The sequence below is a fragment of the Perna viridis genome, chromosome 13, assembly GCF_037379345.1.
Source record: "Perna viridis isolate PV_CMFRI_1.1 ecotype Kerala chromosome 13, ASM3737934v1, whole genome shotgun sequence".
Taxonomy (NCBI): Eukaryota; Metazoa; Mollusca; class Bivalvia; order Mytilida; family Mytilidae; genus Perna; species Perna viridis.
The window spans coordinates 34,431,949-34,457,600 of NC_142457.1; the positions used below are offsets into that span (position 1 = coordinate 34,431,949).

At 34.2% G+C, this 25,652-nt stretch overlaps 1 protein-coding gene across 1 annotated transcript; it reads right to left on the bottom strand.

Annotated features, from left to right (window-relative positions):
* Positions 1–3,342: 3,342 nt before the first annotated feature.
* LOC148600582 (uncharacterized) lies at positions 3,343–24,811 on the bottom strand. Its single transcript, XM_088558233.1, has 7 exons — positions 24,655–24,811; positions 17,056–17,154; positions 14,975–15,098; positions 14,296–14,407; positions 13,310–13,448; positions 11,630–11,787; positions 3,343–7,344 (listed from the first exon to the last, which is right to left on the bottom strand). The coding sequence occupies exons 1-5, from the start codon at positions 24,809–24,811 to the stop codon at positions 13,410–13,412; spliced, it is 531 nt and encodes a 176-aa protein (XP_088414359.1). The 3' UTR covers positions 3,343–7,344; positions 11,630–11,787; positions 13,310–13,409.
* Between the last annotated feature and the right edge of the window lie 841 nt (positions 24,812–25,652).

The window sequence follows — 25,652 nt, forward strand, 5'->3', positions numbered from 1 at the left end:
GTTACTCAAATAAATCATACTCATTTTTGTAATGTTTAAAAGCGCGTCGTAACTATGTACCCTTTGTAACGTTTAAAAACGTGTCGTAATTATGTACCCTTTGTAATGTCACGTGACTATATGTATTAGCTAGTATTCATTACGTTTTTGAGTTGAATACACAATTTCAGAGAGCTACATATACGTCTTTGTTACTCCTGTTTTACACAGTTTAAAACAGTTAATATATCCGCGACATTGGTGCCGTGACCAAACGGCTGACGAAAATGACGAAAAAGAAATCCATACGAGTAGGACATTGAGGACAAGTCACAAAGTTGATATAGAAAATTCATGAGGAGTTGTAGAATCCAAAGGAGCAACAGGGAGAAATTGAAATTTGTGTGAGACTTTAAAGAAGGAAAGAAACATTCTTTCCAAATTAGATAGTGAGGAAACTAAGAATGATTCTATAGAGACGGGGATAAAAGAAGCAGACAGGTATGATCTTGACATGGACCGTATTCTTATTGAAGTCAAAAACACATTTAGTCACAATAACAACAGTAAACCAAACATACACAAATATACATGTACCAAGTCAACAGAATCATAATCCCAGTAGAGAATTATTACATGTATTAGCTGAGTATACATTACGTTTTGGAGTTTTAGACATATACGTCTTTGTTATTCTACTTTTACGAAGTTTAAAACAGTCGAAAAAAAGAAAACAAAATTTGTCACGTGAAACTAACTACCTTGTTTTTCCATGGACTCCTTCTTAGTATTATACTAGTTTTTTCTTGAATTTAATAAACATTTTGAAAATCTTTTATCGAGTCGGTATTATGATTCATAATTAAGTGTAACTGTTCGTAAGAATCAGGCAAAATTGGAAAAATCAGAAACATGCATATCAAAACCCCACCGATCTGACAATGTAATACCACTCAAGGATGCTTTCTCTAATTGAAAAGACCATTATTTGATCTCTGCATCATTGGATTTGCTCAGAAATTTTTCAATGGAATCTTAGAAAGATGAAGTTTTTGACAGATGTATCTGCATTTGCATTTGATATAGTCATTTTCAGTACATTTCAATGGTCCGACATGATATGGAAAATCTTGTCTGTTTTCCCTGATTCTGATGCTGCAATTAGTCAAATTACACTAACAAAATTATGTTTTTTTTTGTCATACCATGTTTCACCTACTGCCTGATTCTTACAGGGACTGACACTTTAACTTTGCATTTAAGGGTTCCAAGGGTTGGCTTACCTTTCGTCAGAATACGTTGTTATGTTTTTTTTTCATACCATGTTTCACCTACTGCCTGATTCTTACAGGGATTGACACTTAAACTTTGCATTTAAGGATTCCTAGGGTTGGCATACCTTTTGTTAGAATACGTTGTAAATTATATGCAAACGACGGGAAAACATGAGCAAAATATATTCTTACAGTTTGATGATTTCTTATTTAGTCAAAGATATACATTATATACTTAAACCCCCTCCTTTTCTCTGAAAACTTTTTTTTTGATATACAAGGAATGAAGCCTCAGTGCTTTATTTATTTTGAAATTAGTAATATAGCGAACTTTTATAAACATGATAAATAGCATCTGATGCTTTAATTCTGTTCTGTTTTAATGACTTTAGTGGTGGGTATTGTAAGTTGTTGGGGCATGTGGCCAAAATACCATGCATACAAAAATGGATAGCACCAAAAAAATGCAAATGCAATCAAAACCTGAATTCAATTTTAGTATCAAAACGATATTTTGACGAAGAAATATTAATGAAAACTTCATTACTAATTTGCAATCAAATTCAATTTCTTTCATATTTGGAGATGGGTATTAAATTCGTTATTCTTGATAAGATTAAATAAATTCCCACAGGTATTTATATTTGTAATTCATTGTAGAATTTAATCTTATTTTTGGAAGTGCAAATTTGTCGTTGGGCTTCATATGACTGACATCGTTTGGCTTCATATGAATTATGCATTTGCTGTTATCGCTTTGCAACCTTATGTAATTGAAAATATTTAACTATTATAGGACGTTGTGTTGAATTCCAGATCCTTATCTCATTAAGTTTTCTTTTTTTTAAATAGTTCTTCTGGCCAATAATTGATATTTTACAAAATACATGTACTTGTAAACGTCATGTTTTATGACAATTTGGGATGAGGGTAAGGAATGATAATTAAGGGGCATTGTAAGAATGGATACAAGGGGGATTAGGAATAAGGAAGGGAATTGTATGAGGGGATGCGGGGATTAGAAACGAGGAGAGGCATTGCATGAGGGGACGGGGGATTAGGAATAAGGATGAGCATTGTATGAAGGAAGTGGGGATTAGGAATGAGGATGAGCATTGTATGAGGGAAGTGGGGATTAGGAATGAGGAGAGGCATTGTATGAGGGGACTGGGGATTAGGAATGAGGAGAGGCATTGTATGATGGAAGTGTGGATTAGGAATGAGGAGGGGGCATTTTGTAAGGGGATGCATGGACGATTAGGAAGGAAGGGAGGCATTGTATGAGGGGAGTAGAGATTATAGGAATGAGGAGGGGCATTGTGTCAGGGGAGTTCGGATAAGGAATGAGAAGGGGCATTGTATCAGAGGAGTGGGGATTATAGGAATGAGGAGGGGCATTGTGTCAGGGGAGTTCGGATTATGTTTTAGGACATTGTATTAGGGGAGTAGGATAAGGAATAAGGAGGGCATTGTATATGGGCAGTCGGGATTTGGGATAAGGAGGGCATTGTATGAGGGGAGTGGAGATTAGGAATGAGGAGGGGCATTGAATGAGGGGATGCATTGGTGATTAGAAATGAGGATGGGCATAGTATAAGGGGATGGAGATTTTGAATGTTGAAAATGGTCAAATCAGTTTTAAAAATCACAAAAACAAAAACACCCTCTTCCAAAAAAAATAAAAAAATAAAAAAACAAAAAACAAACAAACAAAAAACAAACAAAAAACAAACAAACAATAGTTTAAAAATTTGCAAAATGTCAATATGTAACAAAGAACATTGAATGATAGGAAGCAGTATACTTAAAAAACTTGGTATGTGAAAGATATGGAACAGTCTATGGAGAGGAAAGAAAATTTGTAATGTTTTTTTTGGAAAGTAAGGGAATTGTGGATAAATGTTATATTTGAATATTTGAAATGTTGAAATGTAGTTTGGAAGGAAACCGGACATTTCGGTCCACGGACAACTCGGCCCAGGACCACTCGGACCGTGTCTCTGGATCAGGATTTCGAATATAAGTGGCCGAGTGGGGTCATCGTTGCTCGTGATAGGATTGTTTTTATATAATTAAATGAAAAGAATACTTAAATAAATACATTTTAATGATGTCATAATGAAACAGTTGCATTTAATCAAAAACCAACATTTCACTTTGAGAAAGGATGCATTTATGATATAAAATAGATGAACATTATTTAAAGAAAAAAAAAATTCATGTGTCTACCACTGCCTAGGTTTTGCTTGGACACCCTCTTAAGGAGGTAGGCCTAAGGTAAGGGACATAACTCTTGAAAACAGTGATATGTATCATATTCAATTTCACCAAAGCGTTTAAAGCTTTCCGTTGAAAAAGAGTCCAAGTTACTTTGATGCTTACATGAGATTGATGGTGAATACAAACCCTCCAGTGATTTGAAAGAGTGGTGTCCCTTACCTCAGGTCTACCACCTTTACATGTACATTTACTTTTTGAACACGTATTTTACTTTTTTGTTTATTTCGATTTATTTTTTTCAGAAAAATGGAAATAAATAATATAGACGTATGTCTATCGTTTTGCAAATTTCTATCTTTAATTTTAAAATTCAATAAAAGACGTTAAATTTCATATTACGTACATAAATAGTTCAAATAACATTTTATTAAAACAATGCAACTCTTTTTACAGTAACATCACTCTTAAACCTTTCTGAACTGTAAAACGTGTTTGGTTTAGAGAGGTAGTCAGTTTAGAAGGCGTTCGGTTTAGAGAGGTGGTCGGTTTACCAAGGTAAAAAAACCATTCGAATTGAAAAAATGCACTGGTTTAGATAGGTTGTCAGTAAAATCAGGTTTTACTTGACTGTCTGTGACATTTTATATATTTTATACATTTTAAAATATATATACAGTGAAAGATGTCTTAACTGATAGTCTTTTGAATTGGATCAGTTTAAACAGATGTTCGAAGTTCAAAATACATTCAAGTTGATGTAAATGTCCTTAAAAAGTGTCTAGTTCAAATATGTCTCAGGTTATTCAGGGTACGCTATACACAGGTTTTGGGAATATTCAAGGTACGGTATAGACAAGTTTTTCAACGTACCACTGCTTTTAAGAATTAAAATCAGTATGTATTAATACCAAAATAAAGCATTTATTTATAGAGAAATAATCATAAAGTTAATATAATGTCAATTTCATATGCACAATTATTGGATAAAACAAGATTTGCGACATGATACTGTAGTATCATGCGTTCAAATACATTGCATGTTATTTGAAAGCATTACACGTTCGACAAGATTACTCGCTACTTGTAGAATAATATGATATAATCATATCTAATTAGGTAGTGGGAACGAATATGATTATGATTCAATTATAATGAAATAAAATCTGCTTAAAAAACTTTATTTCCGGGATATAACAGATTCTTCCTTTATTAAACTTATAAAACTTGATTAAAAATGGTAAGGATTGCACTATAAAGAAATTGTAATTGTATATGAATTAATAAAAAAAATTATGCGAATTCGGCACGAATCGGAAAAAGCACCTGGTCAGCCTCGCGTTTTACACCATTTGTAAGCCTCATCCGTATATTGTTCTTTTTTTATATTTCAAGTCAATATATTTATTTTCCTATTATACAAAGTTATTTTCTTTATTTAAAGAGGATAACCCATATAAGAACAACTCTAACTTCCACTGGGGCCCTCTATGACACAAGTAAAATCTTAACAAATACACAACATAAATACAATAATGATATATACATTGAGTAGCCAGTTTTCTAAATACATAACTCATTAAAATTTTGCGACATTATAAAAAATGAAACAAAGAAAAGATTTAGAAAGAGCAGTAATCAAAAGAATGTATTCCAGGGACAAAGACCAGACAGGGAAAACAGACATACACAACAAAGAACATAAAATAACTAAAATTATACATACAAAGCAACAAAGGAGTTGACCATTAATTTTTCAAGGGGACTTGGTTTTCTTTTTGATTGTTTGTTTTTTGCGTGGAAAAATGTGTACTTTTCTAACGCATGTACATGTAAGTGTAAGTGTATTATTTTCTTCTTCTTTTATTCACATAATTTATTTTTTAACCCAAATTATCTTTTCTCCAAAGTCAGGATCAAAATAAATAGTGCGTCCCTAAGCAAAGTTTTATATCATCATGCCAATGACCTTTCCTGGAAAAAATGGTTTAATCTGGGACTAAGAAGCTGTTTTGTTGATCCTAGCTTTAATTTGATCCAGGGGTATGGGAGGAGCTGATGTTTTACGACGACGACGACGACAACGACAAACGCAAAGTGAAGACTTTAAAAATTGATATAGTCCGTTGAGGAAAAACAAAACAAACTCTATTAAAATACACTTGCAATAAACAATCTGACTGCTCCGGGTATGCGTTGCGTCAATGACGTATTTTTGCAGTGATCGATTAATTCAAGATTAGCAGTCTCTACCTGCAACCCTGGTGCTATAAGCTGGTTATCCTGAGGCTTCGCCCAAGTTTTTACTTCATGATCAGTGGGCAGAAACAGAGTAACCTTGATTAGTATGTTATCAAGAATTCCGCTTAGGTGCACGCTAGAATTAAGGAGCCTTCTTGGTGTGGTTTAAGGGTCCAGATTTGGACCTTGTCATTGGATGCAGGTGTTTTAACACATAAAAATGGGGGAACGTTTAACCCCGGACTTCAGGTGCAGGTATTTTTATTACACATAAAAAAATTCTTAAATTGCTCAAAACAATGGGTAGGAGTTTACCAGTCATGCCAGTTTACACATAAAAAAGGGTCCGGGCAGCGGGCGCAGATGCTCATACCTGTAGATATGGGAACGTTTATTTCGACATGTTCTACGCCTTTCCATGTCTGGACAGTTTTGCACTTCAGTAAAATGGTGAATGTGGTTTAATTAAGCAAAATAATGAACGTACAATACAGGTGTAAGGTATGTACATATGATCCTAACAGTACGTCAATTGAGCATGCGCGAAGGCGTATTATAAATCACGGACCAAACGGTGTCCGAATTGGTATATTTCCCCAAAAAAATCGCGTTTTCCATAGAACGAAGATTGTTTCAAAGACAAATTTAGAAAGAACACCTGGGTCGGATCCAGGATTTGAGTTTGGTGGGGGCGGGGGGTGGGTGCGTTAATTGGATAAAATGCCGTGCAAAGCAAGACAAACAATATTATGGAGTGAAACTTGTGGTATTTTTTTTCTTACAGATTTAAGAGCGGGCGTGCGCCCCGCATACCAGTCCTTGAATCTGTGCCTGGGTAAACACTTTATTTATATCCTGTATCACAAATATATTGGACCTTGTATTGTTTCAGTGGAGTTGCGGCTCAAAGAAATCGGTTTCTTCCTTTAGTATTAGAGGTACTATCTACATGTATATCCTTAGAATGATAATGTGAAGTAGAAGTACTATCTATATCCTTGATATGACAATGTGAAGTAGAGGTACTATCTACATGTATATCCTTAGAATGATAATGTGAAGTAGAAGTACTATCTATATCCTTGGCATGATAATGTGAAGTAGAGGTACTATCTACATGTATATCCTTAGCATGACAATGTGATAAAGCCCTACTCATTAGTCTCCGCACCCTCCTCCTCCTGTGGCGCAACTATGACTTCCATGATCATCAAATTCGTCTCCATGCCATGTTGAATTCCACCGATCTGGTCCTCGTTTCATACGAGTTCCTGACGTCCATGTACTCCGTCGAGTCGATTTATTGTTTTGTATGCCTTTCTTTCCACAACACCAATAACCTAACATACAAAGCATGCCGAGAGCAACAACTCCTATAATCACGAAGATAATTATTTCCATCATTTAAAAATTCACTTTTTACTGATAAGAGGATATTTTCTATTTCAAAGCCACATACTCCGTCCCTTCAGAGTTTTACAAATTAATACGTAAAAACCAAAAACAGCTTGGTAGATATGAATTCGGTCGAGCATAAACTAGGTAAATTTTTCACATCGAGTTCACATCCACGAAAGCACAGGAAAGGTTGAACCATGCCATTTAATATCAGGAAGATGTCTTTTGTGATAGCCTACAAATACATATGTACATTAAGAGTAATCAAGGGAACCAAGGTTATAGCGGTAATCAAAAGTATGTAATCCAAGGACAAAGACCAGACATGGAAAACAGACATACACAACAAAGAACATAAAGTAACTAGAATCATACATACAAAGTAACAAAAGCAAATGAGCAACTCGGACTCCACTAAAAACTGGGAGCATGGACCAGGTGCACCGGTAGGGTAAGCGTCCTCTGCTTTTCTAGAAACACCCGCCGAGTTGCTCATAAAAAATCAATTTCGGGGTAGACAAACTAGGAAAGGTAAACTATGACCCGTTGAATAAAACCTGTCTAAACCAATCTCTATTTAAGTTTATTGGGCCGTTTTAGACAGGTGTTTGGTATACCAAGGTTACAAGGTTAATATAAGGGGACTTTAAAAATGCCTGATTTAGACAGGTTTTGCGATTACTGATCGGGATTCTCTTTAGACAGGTATCCACACTGAGAGTTCTGTCTGGTAAAGTCATCACGGCTAAGCAAGATTATATCCATTCTAGAGAGGTCTGTCTAGTAAAGTCACCACGGCTTAGAAAGATTATATCCATCCTAGAGAGGTCTGCCTAGTTAAGTCACCAAGGCTTAGCAAGATTATATCCATCCTAGAGAGGTCTGTCTAGTAAAGTCACCACGGCTTTGCAAGATTATATCTACATGTATTCTAGAGAGGTCTGTCTAGGAAAGCCACCACGGCTTAGCAAGATTATATCCATTTTAGAGAGGTCTGTCTAGTAAAGTCACCACGGCTTTGCAAGATTGTATCTACATGTATTCTAGAGAGGTTTGTCCAGTAAAGTCACCACGGCTTATCAAGATTATATCTATTCTAGTGAGGTCTGTCTACAGTTAAATTCGAACATCAGACACTGTTCAGAGCTTAACTTCAAATTCATAAAAAAAAAATGATACAGTGAGTGCGACCGGAAGTGGCAAATTGTACCAACGAAAAAGTATTTTGATGAAATTTTAAAGATCGTGAAATGATTAGCACCATCAAAACATACAGTGAAATCTGTCTAAACCGACCCCCTTTTTTACAGTAATAAAAATGCTTTGCTCAGACAGGTTTCGTATTATTATTCCTTTTAAACAGGTTTCACTGTAGTTAAATACCGAAATACCAATGAAAAAAATAACAGCAACAACAACACAGAACTAACTACCGTACACATATATTATCGACAATTTGTAATAAATTACTCCTTCAGTGAGCCTCTCAAATTCTTGTGGTAAGACATCACATACATGTATAAATGTATAAAATTATATCATTGAAAATTGCTTTACACAATCACAAAATACAAAAAGAAACTAGATGAATACAAAGCAATGTGTTACAACATATGATGCCAAGAAGTAAAGGACAAGGTCATAATTGGTATAATTGTGTTTACCTTTTTGTATTAATTGCACGTGCGCAATACATTATGCTTCCGAATTATTTTGTTCTACTGCAAGCCGTATCTTCCGGAAGTAAATGCTATATATGTTCATCAACTATACATTGCAGTGACATGACAGACAAAATAAAAGCAATTTTGTACGGTGACTAACTACAAAATTATAAGAGAACCAATTCAAACGTATTGATGGTTTTTATCGTAGAAATTAAATCCGTATACATAGTGTTTTCCGAAGCAAAAGTACAAGTATACAGTAGTGTTGAATTTACGAATCATGCAAAATATCAACCTAAGTTAGGTCACCAAATAACTTTTTATTTCATTCCTCCCAAAGCCTACTGGAACGGTATTATTTGATAAATGGTATTTCTTCACTACCGGTATGTTTGTGTGTATCGTGTACTTATTCTGTCCTATATTAGATCAAACTTAAACTAAATGTAATTAATATATTACAAAACGTTACATCAACATATTTCACGCCTATACTTGATGTTGGCCATTCAGAAGATACTCCCTACTTGCGGAGCTCGGGATGCAGCCATATTTTATCCTGTTTTTGCAGAGTTACCTCCCGTAAGAGCAGGTATAATTTCGAAGTCTCTCTAATCGACTCGGGTGCAGAAAAAGAGGTAACTCGAATGAAATTGGAATCCCCAGCAGACAAACACAACGGTGCTTCTAAAATTTACAGGGTGTTTCATTTTGTTGGTAGGTTACATAAGGATGATTTTCATTTGTATCCCGGGCGAAGAAAATTTATGGTAGGGTCAGTAGAACGAGAAATTCCCTTTTAATTTGACTTTCGAGTATCGTTCAATCCAAAAAACGTTTCTTGTCTCGCATCGATCGGCCTACGTCCCTAACATAAAATCCTTGGTCCGACCCTGTTCTCGGTCTAAATACGCCATAACTTAAGTACATACATGTACATGTAAAGCTATAATAGTCCTGTCTATATGTTAAGCCCCGTTCATCATCATCATTTCACGTTGTTCATTTAATCATCCATTTCATGTTCGTCGCCTGAATATAGCTGAAATATTGCTGCTCTGGCGTTAAACCCCAATAATGAATCAATCAATCCATATTTTAAAGAAAAACATATTGATTTCCGCTAGAATCTTGGTTCCCAACCAAAGAAAGAAAGATAAATCTAAACAATAAATAAACCAGATCCCGTCAAAGCTAAACATCACGTGAAATTCTTTCATAACAAGTGAAAACTGACTCAACCGAACCCATTTTGGACTTTAAAAATTTGTTCGATTTAGACAGGTGTTCGGTTTACATAGGCTCAAAATACATTTAAATTGGTACGAAAGTTTAAAAAACTGTCTCGTTTAGACAGGTTTTCGGAAAATTAATTAAAAAATCTATATCAACACTGTGCAATGATTTCATAATAATATTTTAATACTTTTAGAATTACAGATTAAACAACGTAGGTTCTATCCACAGTGATTAAGTGATTCAGCTTTTTCCTGAATTCTCAGTTATAGGAGATGCACATCTTTGATATGAACATAATAATTCTACAGTGTCTAAGTCTGAATTATATTGGTATTTAACTGATTACACAACGTAGGTACCCCCTGAACATGAAAGACGGACAGACGGACGGTGTCGCGTGGCTACTAGACCTACTTTCAACTTTGATGACACGCGTAAATACTGTCCACATTACTGTCCACATTTTAAGTAGCATTTTAGCTACAAGTCATGGAAAATGTGATACATGGTTGAAAGGCCGACATATTTTTATTTTTTATCTTTTGTTTAAAACGTATGAGTATATATAATATATCATGTGAAATTTCATAGAATCCATGTTCAAAAGAGATATAAATTATATAGTTTGAACTGTTAAATTCAAATATAAGGGTAATAACTCTGTAAATGACACTAAAATACAAGAGAAACTGTTGGATTTTCAATGTGGATTATCTCGTTAGAGAAGACAGATTGGAAAGAATAATTATAAATTTCATCATAAAGCAACTCAATGACAAAAATAAAAATGTGCAGCCTTTTTGGGGGTGTATCACATTTTACATGATTTGCATGATTCTTACAAATACTACTACTTAAAAAAGATCCTTAAGAGGTTAAAATAGGAACCTAAATAGTCCTTGATATTAGTTCTCAGTGGACCACAATTGTTTTGGGACCTGTCGCATTTTGAAAATAGTTGTATTTAAGTACGTCTCCATCTAAGAATCGGACAAAATGTGTATAAGTTGTGGCATATGAAGAAAAAACCTATTGCATTTTCCACGTATTTATATCTCATAACCTTAAGAAACTACTGTCAGAGTTGTCCATTTCTTGCCGAAACTTTGTACACAATTAACACAGGGTGGGGGTGGGGCTTATTCCATCCCAGGACCTTCCTTGGATTCACACTGCAAGGCCCGTATCCATTCAAAATATCCAAATAAAGAATTTTCTTATATTGTCCTAGACTTAAAATTCAAGTATGTATTTGTGTAAAATACTTTTTAATGTGTATCATCTAAGTCAAGCTAATAAAGACACTATTTTCATTTAACTGAGGTCAGCTGAATTTCAAGCCCTGCTTTTATCACTTCCTAAAATCCCTCTCACTTAGACATCTTTTGATGACATCATAACTACACATGACTCTTCTAAAGGGACGCTAACGGTGTTTACACAAATCTCTTGTAATATGTATAAGGACACTTCCCTGAAGACGGCATTAAAAATCCCCACCACCCCCTCCCCCTCCGTCACCATTTCCCCCTTCCCCATCACAACCCCCACTATCGTAATGTGAAACTGCATGGAACCCCGTTGTATTCGATCTCACAGCTGTCGACCCAACACCTTGTCCACTCGATCTGGTCTTCTGTTCCACTTTAAGTCCGCAACACAAGCAGCCGCAGCAACAAATACCAATTAATGCAACAACTCCCCTAATAAGTCCGTAAACAACTTTCATCAGTATAGGATCTTCCTTACATTGGGCCGTCTTGAACACTCTCCTGAAAACAGGTATATTGTGAAAGAGTTAGGTTATGAGATGTTTGACATTATTGTGTACATACTACTGGCGTCTGGTCTTATCAAGGGGTTAGATCTAGGGTAAGGGACAAAACTCTTACAAATCATTGGGATGTTTGTCTTCAGCATTTTACATCAATCTCATGTAAGCATCAAAGTAACTTGGACCGATTTAACTATGCTTCAAATGAAAGCTTGTATGGCTTTGGTGAAATTAAATTCGAAACAAACATATAATTAATTTCAAGGGTTATGCCCCTTACCCTACTTATATCTCCTTAAGTACAGTTCGGAAGAGATTGAGTGTTGATGTATGACAAGAAGTCACATATGACCGACAATTTGACTGATTAATGACTGGTCGATAACCGATGACCGATCTGGGCCTTGTTCTGTTAAGACAAATTACATGTGATCGACGCAATTTTATTTCAGAATTTTCATTGGAATCTGAAATTGTCCGAACATTCCGCTTCAATTTCTTCAATGAATACACTCAATAAATATGTATCGGTAGTTGCATACATGTATTAATGTTGAGTGCAAAATCGATCGTTGACTGACATTGGACACTGATATTCCCTGCGAATTGAAGCATTCGGGTAGTCAATCAATCGTGATAATGCTCTCTAAATACACAACTACTTTTTTATACTATGTATATAAACTTGTTCCTTTTATACATGTATTTAAAACAGAGGATAAATGTATCTTCAAGTGTCGGTATTTTGAATTTTCACTTTCAATTCCAGAAAATACGTTTGTACACAGTTAGATATTTTCCACGTGAAATTCATGTTAATCGAGCTTCACATAAAATTTATGTAAACTTCACATGAACGTCACGTGAACTTCACGTGAAATTCACTTAACATGAATTGCATGCGAACAATTCACGTGAATTTCGCGTGAAGACTCGATTCACCCGAATTTCAAGTGAACTCTGTCACAAAGTTTATTTGCTCAGACCGGGTGGAAATTATGTGAAATTCGTGCGAAAATAACGTGAAATAATTTTGCCTGTGAAGCATAGGGGAAAATATAGTCCAGATGGCCTCGTTCACATCAAATAATGGAAGAAAAAATTTATCTTCCTGCCTTAAAACGTTAATTTATAGTGTATATAAAAGAACTGGACGAGTATTTCCGATTGGTTTACATACCAAAACAGGAAGCCAAATCGAAATAGCAAACAATGTTTCTCGGCTGTGGAAGTATATGTACATGTACATGTTCATGTATAGGTGACATGTACAGGTTAGTGAAACCTGTCTAATCCAAACCTTTAGTAATCCGAAAGCCTTTCTTAACCTGACAGATTTTAATGCCCTTTTGTATTAATTAAAATGTATTTCGAACCTTTGTAAACTGAACACCTGTCTCAACCAAACACTTGTCTAAACCGAACACATGTCTAAACCAAACACCTGTCTAGGCCGCACCAATATTAGTAACAAAATTGGGTTTCGTTAAGGCAGGTTACAGTGTATTTTATTGACTTACTGGTACTCTCTGATCATATATTTAAGACCTTCGCCAAACTGGTTTTCTGTTAGATATTTATCTCGGGTTTCTTCGTAAATTATTTGTATACATTCTGCAGTCAATATTTGTTTGCTACTTTACCAGGCGAAGAATAAATCTGTAGATTAAACAGCTCTAATTATAAACTATGTCCATGTATAGTGCTGTTATTACACACTGAACAAAAAATCTAGTTTTCTATGTTGTTTTGTATCGTTTAAGAAGGTAGACCTAGGGTAAGGGGCATAACTCTTAAACGTCATTGAAGCGTTTTTATTCAGAATTTTACATCAATCTTATGTAAGCATCTAATTAACTTGAATTCATTTTATTCTGCTTCAAACGAAAGCTTATATCACATATCGCTGATTTCATGAGTTATGTCCCTTACCCAAGGTCTATCTTCTTAAAACTATTATTTACTCACTTCTGACTTAACTTTAAAAAAAAAAATTAAAAAAAATACAAAAATAAGGATGTTGGGGTTCTTTGTTTCAACCCCCAGATCCCTCTCCGGAATAACCTCAAATTGACAAATATATCTCATATCTATTCATCTTAAGCAGCTTTAAGTCTTATTTTCTTTTGCAGTGTAATCGGAGAAATTTCATCAGGATAGAGGTAACTGCCCCTGATTTAGCTCCAATCATTCTAGCCTAACTTCTATATTTCAGTTCTCATGTTACAAATAGTTTTAAAAATAACATTGTGAGTTGTCAGCAAAATTTTCCTCACTGTCTAATTCTTATAGAAATTGGCATACGTCTTCGGAATTAATTAACGAATAACTGACGACGATGTAGTAAGCGGAAAATAGATCTACAGGGTAACAATTGCGAATAGAATCTTTATTTACTCGACATATATCTATTATGAACATTCTATTTCTTTGGTTAAAAGTATTATACTTTTGCATTAATAGCCTAAAATTGATAGAAATACATATTCTCTAATCGCCCTCTTACCTGCCTATCCTCTTTCGAAAAGAAAATGACAACATCAGCATGACATGACCCTGTAAAATCCCACTTGTTTCTTAGGGCGTCTGCAAATTGTTTGGCGTTTAACTTTTCATTTCTAAAATGATATTAAACGTGGAAAAGAGTTATTCGGAAATTCTAACGAAATGCTCGTTGTAAGGTCGAACTTCATTGGGTAACGTCAGAGTATCGATTCAACGGTTTGCCGCTCAAGATATTTCATTGCCGATCGACGTTTTAAAGTGCAAAGTTCACAGATTCATCCGACAATTACAATTAAATGGAGATACACGTACAAATAAGATGCTCTGATGTATGTATTCAATCGGAATTATATGCCTTCGGCTATTTCCGCTACACACTAAAATGACCTTGGGTGCACAAAAAAAGAAGAAAGTGTTCTTAATTGTACGGCGTTGTAGTGATTTCTGCTAATAAAAGTTGTTATACATCAACCAAGTGGGGCTGAATATCAGTATTAAGTATCTCAAAGGGTTTTGGTGCAAAGAGTGGAGTTAAAAAAATCAACAAGTTCAACTATAATTCTAGAATCAGATTGGATTAAAGTTTTGAAGATTTGCAAAATAACAAAAAATGTTCCAAGTATGAGAGTTAATTGTTCGTTTTTTAGATTTTAACCCACGTTTGCATAATTTATACTCACCCAGACACGATTTTCATTTTATTGATTACAGCGAGTGCTATAACATAGTTATCCAGATCCAGTGTGTCGCCACAAAGAGGTTTGTGAGCCGGTACATTCAACAACATTTCATCTATCTCACCAGCTGTAAAACAAAGAAGAAAAGACTAAACTGAGTAAAGTGTTCAAAGTGCCTCCAATTTGCACCAGTATATTTTGTAACGTTGGTTCCCATGGCAACGGAGGTCCAGATTTACGGTGAAAGTAACAATGATGTGAGATACGTTTGTATGTCCTTCTTGCCTTCCTTTCGGTTCATGGAGAGGGGCATCACTTATTCATCACTCCTCCTACACCGCTGAATGAATGTAATGAAATTTTCACAGAATCTTTATTAATACACATATGAACATTGTGTACCTAATATTTTAGATTTTGATGCGAATCAATTTGGGGTTTTCACATAGCAAAATATAGACTTTGTCATTTGTAAATTTTGGGACTTGAGGACCAATCTCTTATCCGTTACCTCTTCTACACCACTGGATGGAATTTAATGAACTTTCTCAGAATCTTTGTCATATATTCCCATGTGCACCTCCAATTTTAGATTTTGATCCGAATCAATTTGGGGGTTTCACATAGCAAAACATGGACTTAGTTATTTATATATATGAGAACATGGGGGATTAATCTCTTATCCGTTACTCCTTCAACATTGCTGAATGGAATTCATTGAAACTGTCACAGAATCTTTATTACACATTATTGATTTTGATCTAAATCATTTGGAGGTAAATAGATGCATGTTATGATCAAATGAGGAGTTTAAGGTATCAGTTTAGTGAAAGGGTAATCAAGGGAAACAAGATTCTAGCGGAAATCAGTTCCCAGTTTTAGTGGAGTCCGAGTTGCTCATTTGCTTTTGTTGCTCTGTGTATATGGTTTTGGTTGCTTTGTGTTCTTTGTTATGTGTGTCTGTTTTCCTTGTCTGGTCTTGTCCCTGGATAATATTCTTTTGATTTCCGCTAGAATCTTGGTTCTCTTAATGACTTACTCTGACATCCCCATTCCCTCATTCCCCATCACCCTATATATCGAGGAATTGACATTTTACCCAATACAGTTACTGTACTCCAAGAAATCAACTCTTATATGAGTAAAACACAGTCAACAACCGAGCATCGCATTTATACACTTTGCTTCCGTTTGTTAAGGCTTTGAAAAAGGGACGATGGCTGAAAGGGACGATGATCGAAAGGGCAAATTCGTGAAGAAGAAATTCTCCTTCCTGCATAAGATTATTTTTTTTTTTTTGTGTACATGTAATATAAATGACCGATTGGAATTTTTCAATAAGGTTTCTTGACCGGTCATGAACTGTGTACGCAATTGATATTAGTTAATATGCTATAAGAGTAATCAAGGAACAAAGGTTATAGCGGTAATCAAAAGAATGTAATCCAGGGACAGAGAACAGACCTGGAAAACAGACACACACAACAAAGAACATAAAGTTACTAAAATCATACATACAAAGTAACAAAAGTAAATGAGCAACTCGGACTCCACTAAAAACTGGGAGCATGGACCAGGTGCACCGGTATAGTAAGCGTCCTCTGCTTTTCTAGAAACACCCGCCGAGTTGCTCATAAAAAGTCAAGTCCGGGGTAGACAAACGAGGAAAGGTAAACTATGACCCGTTGAATAAATCAGTTTTCATGGTGCAGATGGATACATCATAACGATCCACGAGTTCCTGATGACGACCATAAAACTTCTGTAGTGATGACTTCAATCTTGTAACAACATAACGCTGTTCCAGAAGCCTATTTGTTAGATTTCTAGCGCGATACAAAAAGGCATTGTGAACAGATAATGTAAATAAAACTCAAGAATAACAATAACAGATTGTCGCTTAATTAACGTCATATCTAAAATTTCGCTGGCGGATTCGGGGGGGGGGGGAGTAATCTCCCCTTTGTTGCAAAATTTGGACGAAAAGCAAATAAATAGTAGCCTCATTTTACCTGGGTTCCCTTTGAACAACCTTTTTCTTCAAAAGGGAATTGTATATGCTTTACAAAAACTTTCAACTTTACCTGCCTGACCGTTCAGTATTTCACACGGGTCACATATAAAGGTATTTTTATACTGCTTTGTTGGGTAGATAGCAGTAGGGGATGCTCGGTAGAGTCTTTCTATGAATGAGACCACACAACAGAAATGACTCTAACGTCTTTGGTTGTGGGCTGAAATATATTAATATTAAAACTAAAATACAGTTTCAATAATTTAATTTGTTTCTCGATGCACACATACAGATGATGAATATAAACAGATTAAACAGATAAAAACAATTCATACCAGTAAATAACTAATCGATATAATATAAAATAACATGTAATGAAAAGTGTCACTGAATTATAAACTGTCTCATGTACTGATAGAACTTATATTCGAGCATAAAATTATTGAATTATTGTTTTCTTAAGGACAAAATGAACACTGTCATAATGAAATCTATGCATAGGAACTTAATTGAATTAAAATAAGATAAACACTCTTAACACATGTGAATAATCAATAGAGAAAATAAAACACATACCTACAATGTATCATAATATTCGAAAAAGAGAAAAACACATAGAGTCTAAATTCAATTCTTTCAATGAAAAAACATGTGATCTGGGAAGAGACAGATACAACGTATTAAAACTTAATTCAGAAGAGACATTTTGTCATTAAAAGTTTAACTAAAATGTTTTACTCCAAAAATCGGAAAACATCTATTTACATGTACAAGGCCTACGTGGGGACACAATCAGGGGATCATAATGCATCGAAAATGAATCGAAAGAAAATGGTATAATTATGAAAGGGAAAGCTAATCATTCTTAAAACATATTTTCAAGTTACGCCTTACAGCATTTGCCATTCTACTGTCTTTGTTTTGGGTAAATTTTACCATAAATACATTTGACAATTTTGTCTCTGAAAAAGCTTCATGAATTAACTCCCTTTCATTATATAAAATAAGTCTTTCGATTTCCGATATAAGATAAAAATGAAATTTAATAAATTGAAAACAATAAACAAAACAAAATCGTAATTATTTACATACCAACAAAAAGAAATAAAATAATCGTAATTAACTCTACAGGATCTTTAATATACGAAGCTTAAAACGAAGCATCTATAGATAAAAAAAATATAATTGTTTAAGTACATAAAGTAAGTAATTTAACATACCTGAAATATATTAATATTAAAACTAAAATAAAGTTTTAATAATTTAATTTGTTTCTCGATGCACACATACAGATGATGCGGCATCGAGCGACCATCGTTATTTATACAGGATTAGCAATTAAAATTTATTAACCAATAAAATCAAATCTTTTACAAATTTTGGAAAATGGTCAGTTGTCAATCAAAAATCTTGACCAATAATGTAGAACGTTCCATACATGTTTTTTTTTTTTTTGTTTTGTTTTGTTTTTTTTTGTTTTTGTTTTGGCTTTTTAGGATTAAAATGTCAAACATAAGCAATCAGCTATTTACCCTGAGGTGTATGAAACAATCCACTTAATTACATCATATATCCTGACTTAGATATAACTGCCAATATTTCAAAGGTTTCAGACAAAAGAGTTGATAGGAAAGCTTTTTAAAAATTAATCCTTATTACAAAATTTGCCCAACATTTAGTAAAAGTTTCAATGTAAAGTGCCAAAGGAAAGAATAGATAATTTATTATGTAAACGGACAAATAAAGAAATGTTTCTAAATTATTTGTAGAATTTTATTAATAAAGCTAAATTACGAAATTCAAATTAAATGGAATTTGCGCATTTTATCTACTTTTGTTGAAAAGTATTATTTACAAAAATATACAAAAATCACTCTATGATAAATCTTCCCTACTACGAAAGCTTTGGACCCCAAAGCTAAATTATGAAATATTGTTTTGGGATCATTTATAAAAAATTGAGTTATGTTAACCCGTGGCAAGCGCCCCTCAGCATACATAAATAATTCACAAATTTATAAAAAGGAACCCTTTATGAGTATAGAATTTTAAGTGTTTTGTTATGAACATGTTTTACACTTTTAAAATACTTCTCTACATAATATCCATCTCTAAACATATAATTATTTAAGTATGTGTAGCTTCTTCTGAAAATATACAGTACTACAATGTCATGTTAATATACAAGAATCATACAGTAAATAAATTTACATTTTCAATATAATTGTTCATAATGTCAGGTAGGTAGAGTACTGTGGATCTGATAGTAACTTATATTCGAGCATAAAATTATTGAATTATTGTTTTCTTAAGGACAAAATGAACACTGTCATAATGAAATCTATGCATAGGAACTTAATTGAATTAAAATAAGATAAACACTCTTAACACATGTGAATAATCAATAGAGAAAATAAAACACATACCTACAATGTATCATAATATTCGAAAAAGAGAAAAACACATAGAGTCTAAATTCAATTCTTTCAATGAAAAAACATGTGATCTGGGAAGAGACAGATACAACGTATTAAAACTTAATTCAGAAGAGACATTTTGTCATTAAAAGTTTAACTAAAATGTTTTACTCCAAAAATCGGAAAACATCTATTTACATGTACAAGGCCTACGTGGGGACACAATCAGGGGATCATAATGCATCGAAAATGAATCGAAAGAAAATGGTATAATTATGAAAGGGAAAGCTAATCATTCTTAAAACATATTTTCAAGTTACGCCTTACAGCATTTGCCATTCTATTGTCTTTGTTTTGGGTAAATTTTACCATAAATACATTTGACAATTTTGTCTCTGAAAAAGCTTCATGAATTAACTCCCTTTCATTATATAAAATAAGTCTTTCGATTTCCGATATAAGATAAAAATGAAATTTAATAAATTGAAAACAATAAACAAAACAAAATCGTAATTATTTACATACCAACAAAAAGAAATAAAATAATCGTAATTAACTCTACAGGATCTTTAATATACGAAGCTTAAAACGAAGCATCTATAGATAAAAAAAAATATAATTGTTTAAGTACATAAAGTAAGTAATTTAACATACCTGAAATATATTAATATTAAAACTAAAATAAAGTTTTAATAATTTAATTTGTTTCTCGATGCACACATACAGATGATGCGGCATCGAGCGAACATCGTTATTTATACAGGATTAGCAATTAAAATTTATTAACCAATAAAATCAAATCTTTTACAAATTTTGGAAAATGGTCAGTTGTCAATCAAAAATCTTGACCAATAATGTAGAACGTTCCATACATGTTTTTTTTTTGTTTTGTTTTGTTTTTTTTTTGTTTTTGTTTTGGCTTTTTAGGATTAAAATGTCAAACATAAGCAATCAGCTATTTACCCTGAGGTGTATGAAACAATCCACTTAATTACATCATATATCCTGACTTAGATATAACTGCCTATATTTCAAAGGTTTCAGACAAAAGAGTTGATAGGAAAGCTTTTTAAAAATTAATCCTTATTACAAAATTTGCCCAACATTTAGTAAAAGTTTCAATGTAAAGTGCCAAAGGAAAGAATAGATAATTTATTATGTAAACGGACAAATAAAGAAATGTTTCTAAATTATTTGTAGAATTTTATTAATAAAGCTAAATTACGAAATTCAAATTAAATGGAATTTGCGCATTTTATCTACTTTTGTTGAAAAGTATTATTTACAAAAATATACAAAAATCACTCTATGATAGTATCCTTACAGCTGCGCCCGCATAATCCACTTTCTCTTTTAGGGTTCGGGAAAGAGTAACGGTCCCATTCCTCCCTGCACACGGGATCCGGACAGTCTTGTCCAGTGGTAAAAATAACCGACGTTAGGGCTACAGTAAAAACTTTAGTAATAAATGCAAAATCCATCAATTCGGTAATTAAAACAAGATTCCATATTACATATTTATTTAATCGTATGCCAACGCACTCGTTTAACACCCAATGGCAATGTTCGTCACCCGACCCGGTGGTTTTCCCAAAGATGGCGGATTTTACACAAAAATGAAAACATAAATTACCTCTAGGTGCACATATACCACACAGCGAAGTACTCCAAAGAATGCGTGAAGGTTAAATGAAGTTCATATCATTTTATAGTTGGTTGTTTGGGTTGGAAAGATTTTTAGATGTGTGGTACATTTGATCTGCGAACAGTAATTAAGTGTTTTACAGTCTACACTTTACTACACCAAGTTATTGTACACTGAGTTCAAATATACCGTGCAAAATAAATAGCTACGCATTTGTGTTTGGCATATACACACTGTATACAACCCATTACGCGCATGCTCTCTGGTACACTGTTTAATGTATGAAGACTTCAATCGCTGCCATTTTCATTTGACACAATGGAATGGTCTCCCATTCGACGAGGGAGGTTGGGGATGGATCCGCCCCGTTTGATTTTTTTCTTTTTGTGGTGGGTAACTACTTGCGGTCTTTTTGCTCACTGTTATTTAAGGAGGTACAATGTAGACTTAGGGTAAGGGAAATAACTCTTGAAATCGGTGATATGTTTGTTTTATATTCAATTTCACCAAAGCCTAATAAGCTTTCTTTTGAAACAGAATGAAATCAGAGTTACTTTGATGTTTAGATGAGGTTGATGTGAAATGTTGAACACAAACGTTCCTAATCATATTCGATTTCACCAAAGCCCATCGCTCTTTTATTTGAAACAGAATGAAATCAATCAAGTTATGTTGATGCTTACATGAGATTGATGTAAATTGCTGAATACAAACGTTATAAAGATTTGTAAGAATTTTGTCCTTTACCCTAGCTCCTTAAGTGTGAGTGACAGTGAATAAACATTTGTTTCAATCTAAGAGGTCAATTCATGTAAAAGAATTTTTTATATAATCATCACTATACTAAAACAATTGCGAGTTGAAAGTCCGTTTTACAGTGTCCTGTTGGCCTCGAACATCTCTAGTTCTGTATTAGAAGTGCAATAAGTATATTATAATGCAAGGGCGGATCCAGACACTTTGAAAATATGGGTAACAGTCGGGTATTCCTAAAAAGGGGGGTTCTAGGACATTATTAACCAACTTTTGTCAAGTTAACATATGTAAAGGACAATTTTGAAACTTAAACAAGGAAATGGAATAAGGGTGGGGGTCTGACAAAAAAAGGGCAGGGTGGGGGTAAGGTGAGAGATAGTCATTTCATGTATACATGTAGACTTATTCAAACCTTTCAGTTCGTCTGATAAAATGATGAACACAAGCAAAATTATCTATGTTTTCATGAAAGACTTTCGTCAAAAAGAAGTTCAATTCTTACGTTAAAACCGTCTAACCGTGCCGGCATGGAATTTCTATGTTCATTATACAAATTGTCTTCCATAATATAGTGGATAGAATGTTCGAATGGATGTCCACAACTACAAGATGGGGTTGGCACTACATTTATATGAAATAAAGTATTTAGCGAACTGCGCATGTTTCTAAGCCTATTATGTATGGTATTATCTTTCCTTTCGCCAAAATTGAAACTCAGGGTTTTTTTTATCGAAGTTCTTTTATGATTCTTTTGAAAATTCTTATGTTTCTTGCATTTCGTGTCTCTAAATTTAGCTGATTCCAGTCTTCTACTGTTGAATAGAAAAATGGCCTGTCGGTACTAGGTAATCTGAAGTGGGGGTATAGTGTAATCCGCACTGTTGCGTAAATTATACGACGAAATCTTGTTATTAAGTGGGGGCATAAGATCGCTGAAGTATTGTGGACACAGATGGTGATGAATATAGTAAAACATGTTAAGACGTTTGAATCGTCTTTTATCTTCCAATAACTCCTAATCCGTTTCATAGTAAATAGATTCCCTGCTGGCAAAAATATGTTATTCTATAACAATAAACCTTTATTCAAGTTGCATTTTTTAAAACTATTACTAACATCAAGACCACAACCGGAAGTATATTATTTGACAGGACGAATGAAAACTAGATAAATTCGAGCTGAATATTTTCTACTCAAAACCAAATGTAGTTTTTTTAAGAACGGATATTGTTTTGCTAGCAGATTGCATCATATTGTCAAAAGGAGGGTGCCAACCCATTGTAACCCCCTCCGGATCCGCTACTGTACTGCTTGTGTGAATGAAATCAAGGCAATAAGGATTCGAACCGCAATGAGAAGAACATTGTACAAGATAACGACTAGGTTGAGAAAATAGATTGATTGATTGTTGGGGTTTAACGTCAGTGCAGCAATATTTCAGCTATATTCAGACAATGAACATGAAATAGATGATAAAATGGACATGAATGATGATGAAAGGAAAAAAAGGAAGGGAGGGACACAAGGATAATAGGATCGACAAATTTAGAATGCTATTAGAAAAAGGGAGGGATGGGTAAGGTCGGGCACTTTAGCCTCCTGTGGCGGAGCGCAAAGGTTCCTACTCATATCGAATACCATAGCAGGTGTCTTTCACGTGCAAGGAACGTGGCATCTTCTGAGCACTATTTAGTCGCCTTTTACGACAAGCTTAGCGCTGCTGAAGGCCTATTCTTTTAACATCCGGACCTGCACGGGGCTAGAGAAAATAGATATACACAACAGACAACATGAAAGAACCAAAATAACTCGTATGAAGAAACAAAAGCAAATCAACAACTAAAATCTTGGAGCATTGACCAGGTGCGACGGTAGGGTACATTAGCGTCATCTAGTTTTGAAGAACATCCGCCGACCACGTCCGGGTTAGACACAAGAGGAACGAAATATAATTTTTGTGTAGTCACAAGATCACCATCCCTCCTACAAATGTAAAAATGCTCCTAAAGGTTAAACAATTCCATTTCATTCTTTAAGTTAGGCCAAAGAGAGATAACAGTTAATTTCATGAACGCTCTCAAAAAATTATTGAAAAAGTGAAAATAACATACGTCACTTACAATAATATTCATATGAAAGAACTTATGTAGCTGTCTTTGTAAGAATCATGCAAAACCTGAAAAATGTGATACACCCAAAAAAAGGCTACATATTTTTAATTTTGTAATTAAGTTGTTTAATAAGTCTTTACAATGAAATGTGTAACTATTCATTCAAATCTGCTTTCTCTTAGGAGATAATCAACATGGAAAATCCAATAGATTCTGTTGTGTTTGAGTATCATTTACAGAGTTTTCTCCCTTAATTTAGAATTCTACAGTGCATCCTATATATTTTTTATCTCATAAGGACACGGGTTATATGAAAAACTGAATATTAATTTATGTTTACTGTGGCAATTTTAAACAAAATATCAAAAGTGAAAATATGCAGGCCTCTTACCCATAAATCACATTTTGCATAGTTCTAAGCTGGAGTGCTACTAAACACATTCATGTCTTCTTAAACTCAGGTAAAACGACGAAATAATTCCGCCATTTTGTTAGCATGAGGCCACCATTTGTGCATACATGCACAATATTTGATCTTTCATGGGCTTTTCTTAAATCGGTGCTCATGAAATCTTTCAGATGCAATGATGGTGCTTATTGAGGGATTTCAAACTGGCTTGACTATCCTTTCGGTCTCGCATAGACGGAAATCAGGCAGGTGTTGCCAGGTTAAAACATAATATAGGGCTTGTAAATCTCGTCACGTGACCTACTGTATGAATACACGAGTTAAAGCATACCTGTTAGTATCAATGAGTGGGTACGTTGGAGATCTGTTAACATCAGAGAGTGGGTACGTGGGAGATCTCCTGTTAACATCAAAGAGTGGGTACACTCTTTGAGACGTTCACGTTTCCATTTTAGCGATCGTGCATTGTTTATCGTGCGTTTACACATCGTTTTGCGTTCGTTTAAACGCACGATAAACGCACAATAGAGGCGTTCGTTTAAATGCACGATAGGAGCTTAGTTTAGACGCACGTTGGGAGCGTAGGTTTAAACGCACGATAGAAGCGCTCGTTTATTTTAGTACTTTGATTTTTTCCCTTGATTTAACTTTATTTCTCTGTTTTTTTTTTGCTATTATTAATTTTTATAATTTTATTAATGTGAATTTCTATTTTATTTTGTCTTCATTATATGTCAATATTATTATTTTTTGTCGTTTGTTTATAATGCGTTTAAACGCACGATAGGAGCTTTCGTTTATCGTTCGTTTAAACACACGCTAGGAGCGTTCGTTTATCTTGCGTTTGGTGAGCGTTTAGCGTGCGTTTGGGTATCGTGCGTGCGGGAAACCTAAACGTCTCAAGGAGTGTACGTGGGAGAGATCTCAGATTTCAAGTATATTATGTTCGAGATTTTGCGTAACGAACTAAGACTTAAAAAATCAATAAATATGTTTTTAAAACATGTGAAAAACGCATCAATAATTTTCAAAAGGGTTTTTATGAAACTTTAAGGAAAATGACTAACACTAGTAAATCTTCAAATGGTCTTTTGCAGTTTGATCTTTTGTTTTTGTTTTTGCGGTTTATATTGCGTTTGAGTCTCTGAAAGCGGGAGACGCATGCCTTGTGGAAGGCGCGACTCAAATGAGGGTAGATTATAATAGGGTATGGAAAAGGCCGATTTCTCTCATTAAATCTCTCATTTTACCAGAAATTGGAGGGGGCGGGGCGGTACATGTAATTTGAAAACAATATGTGAATTTTTTTGAACCCCTTCATGTTTATAG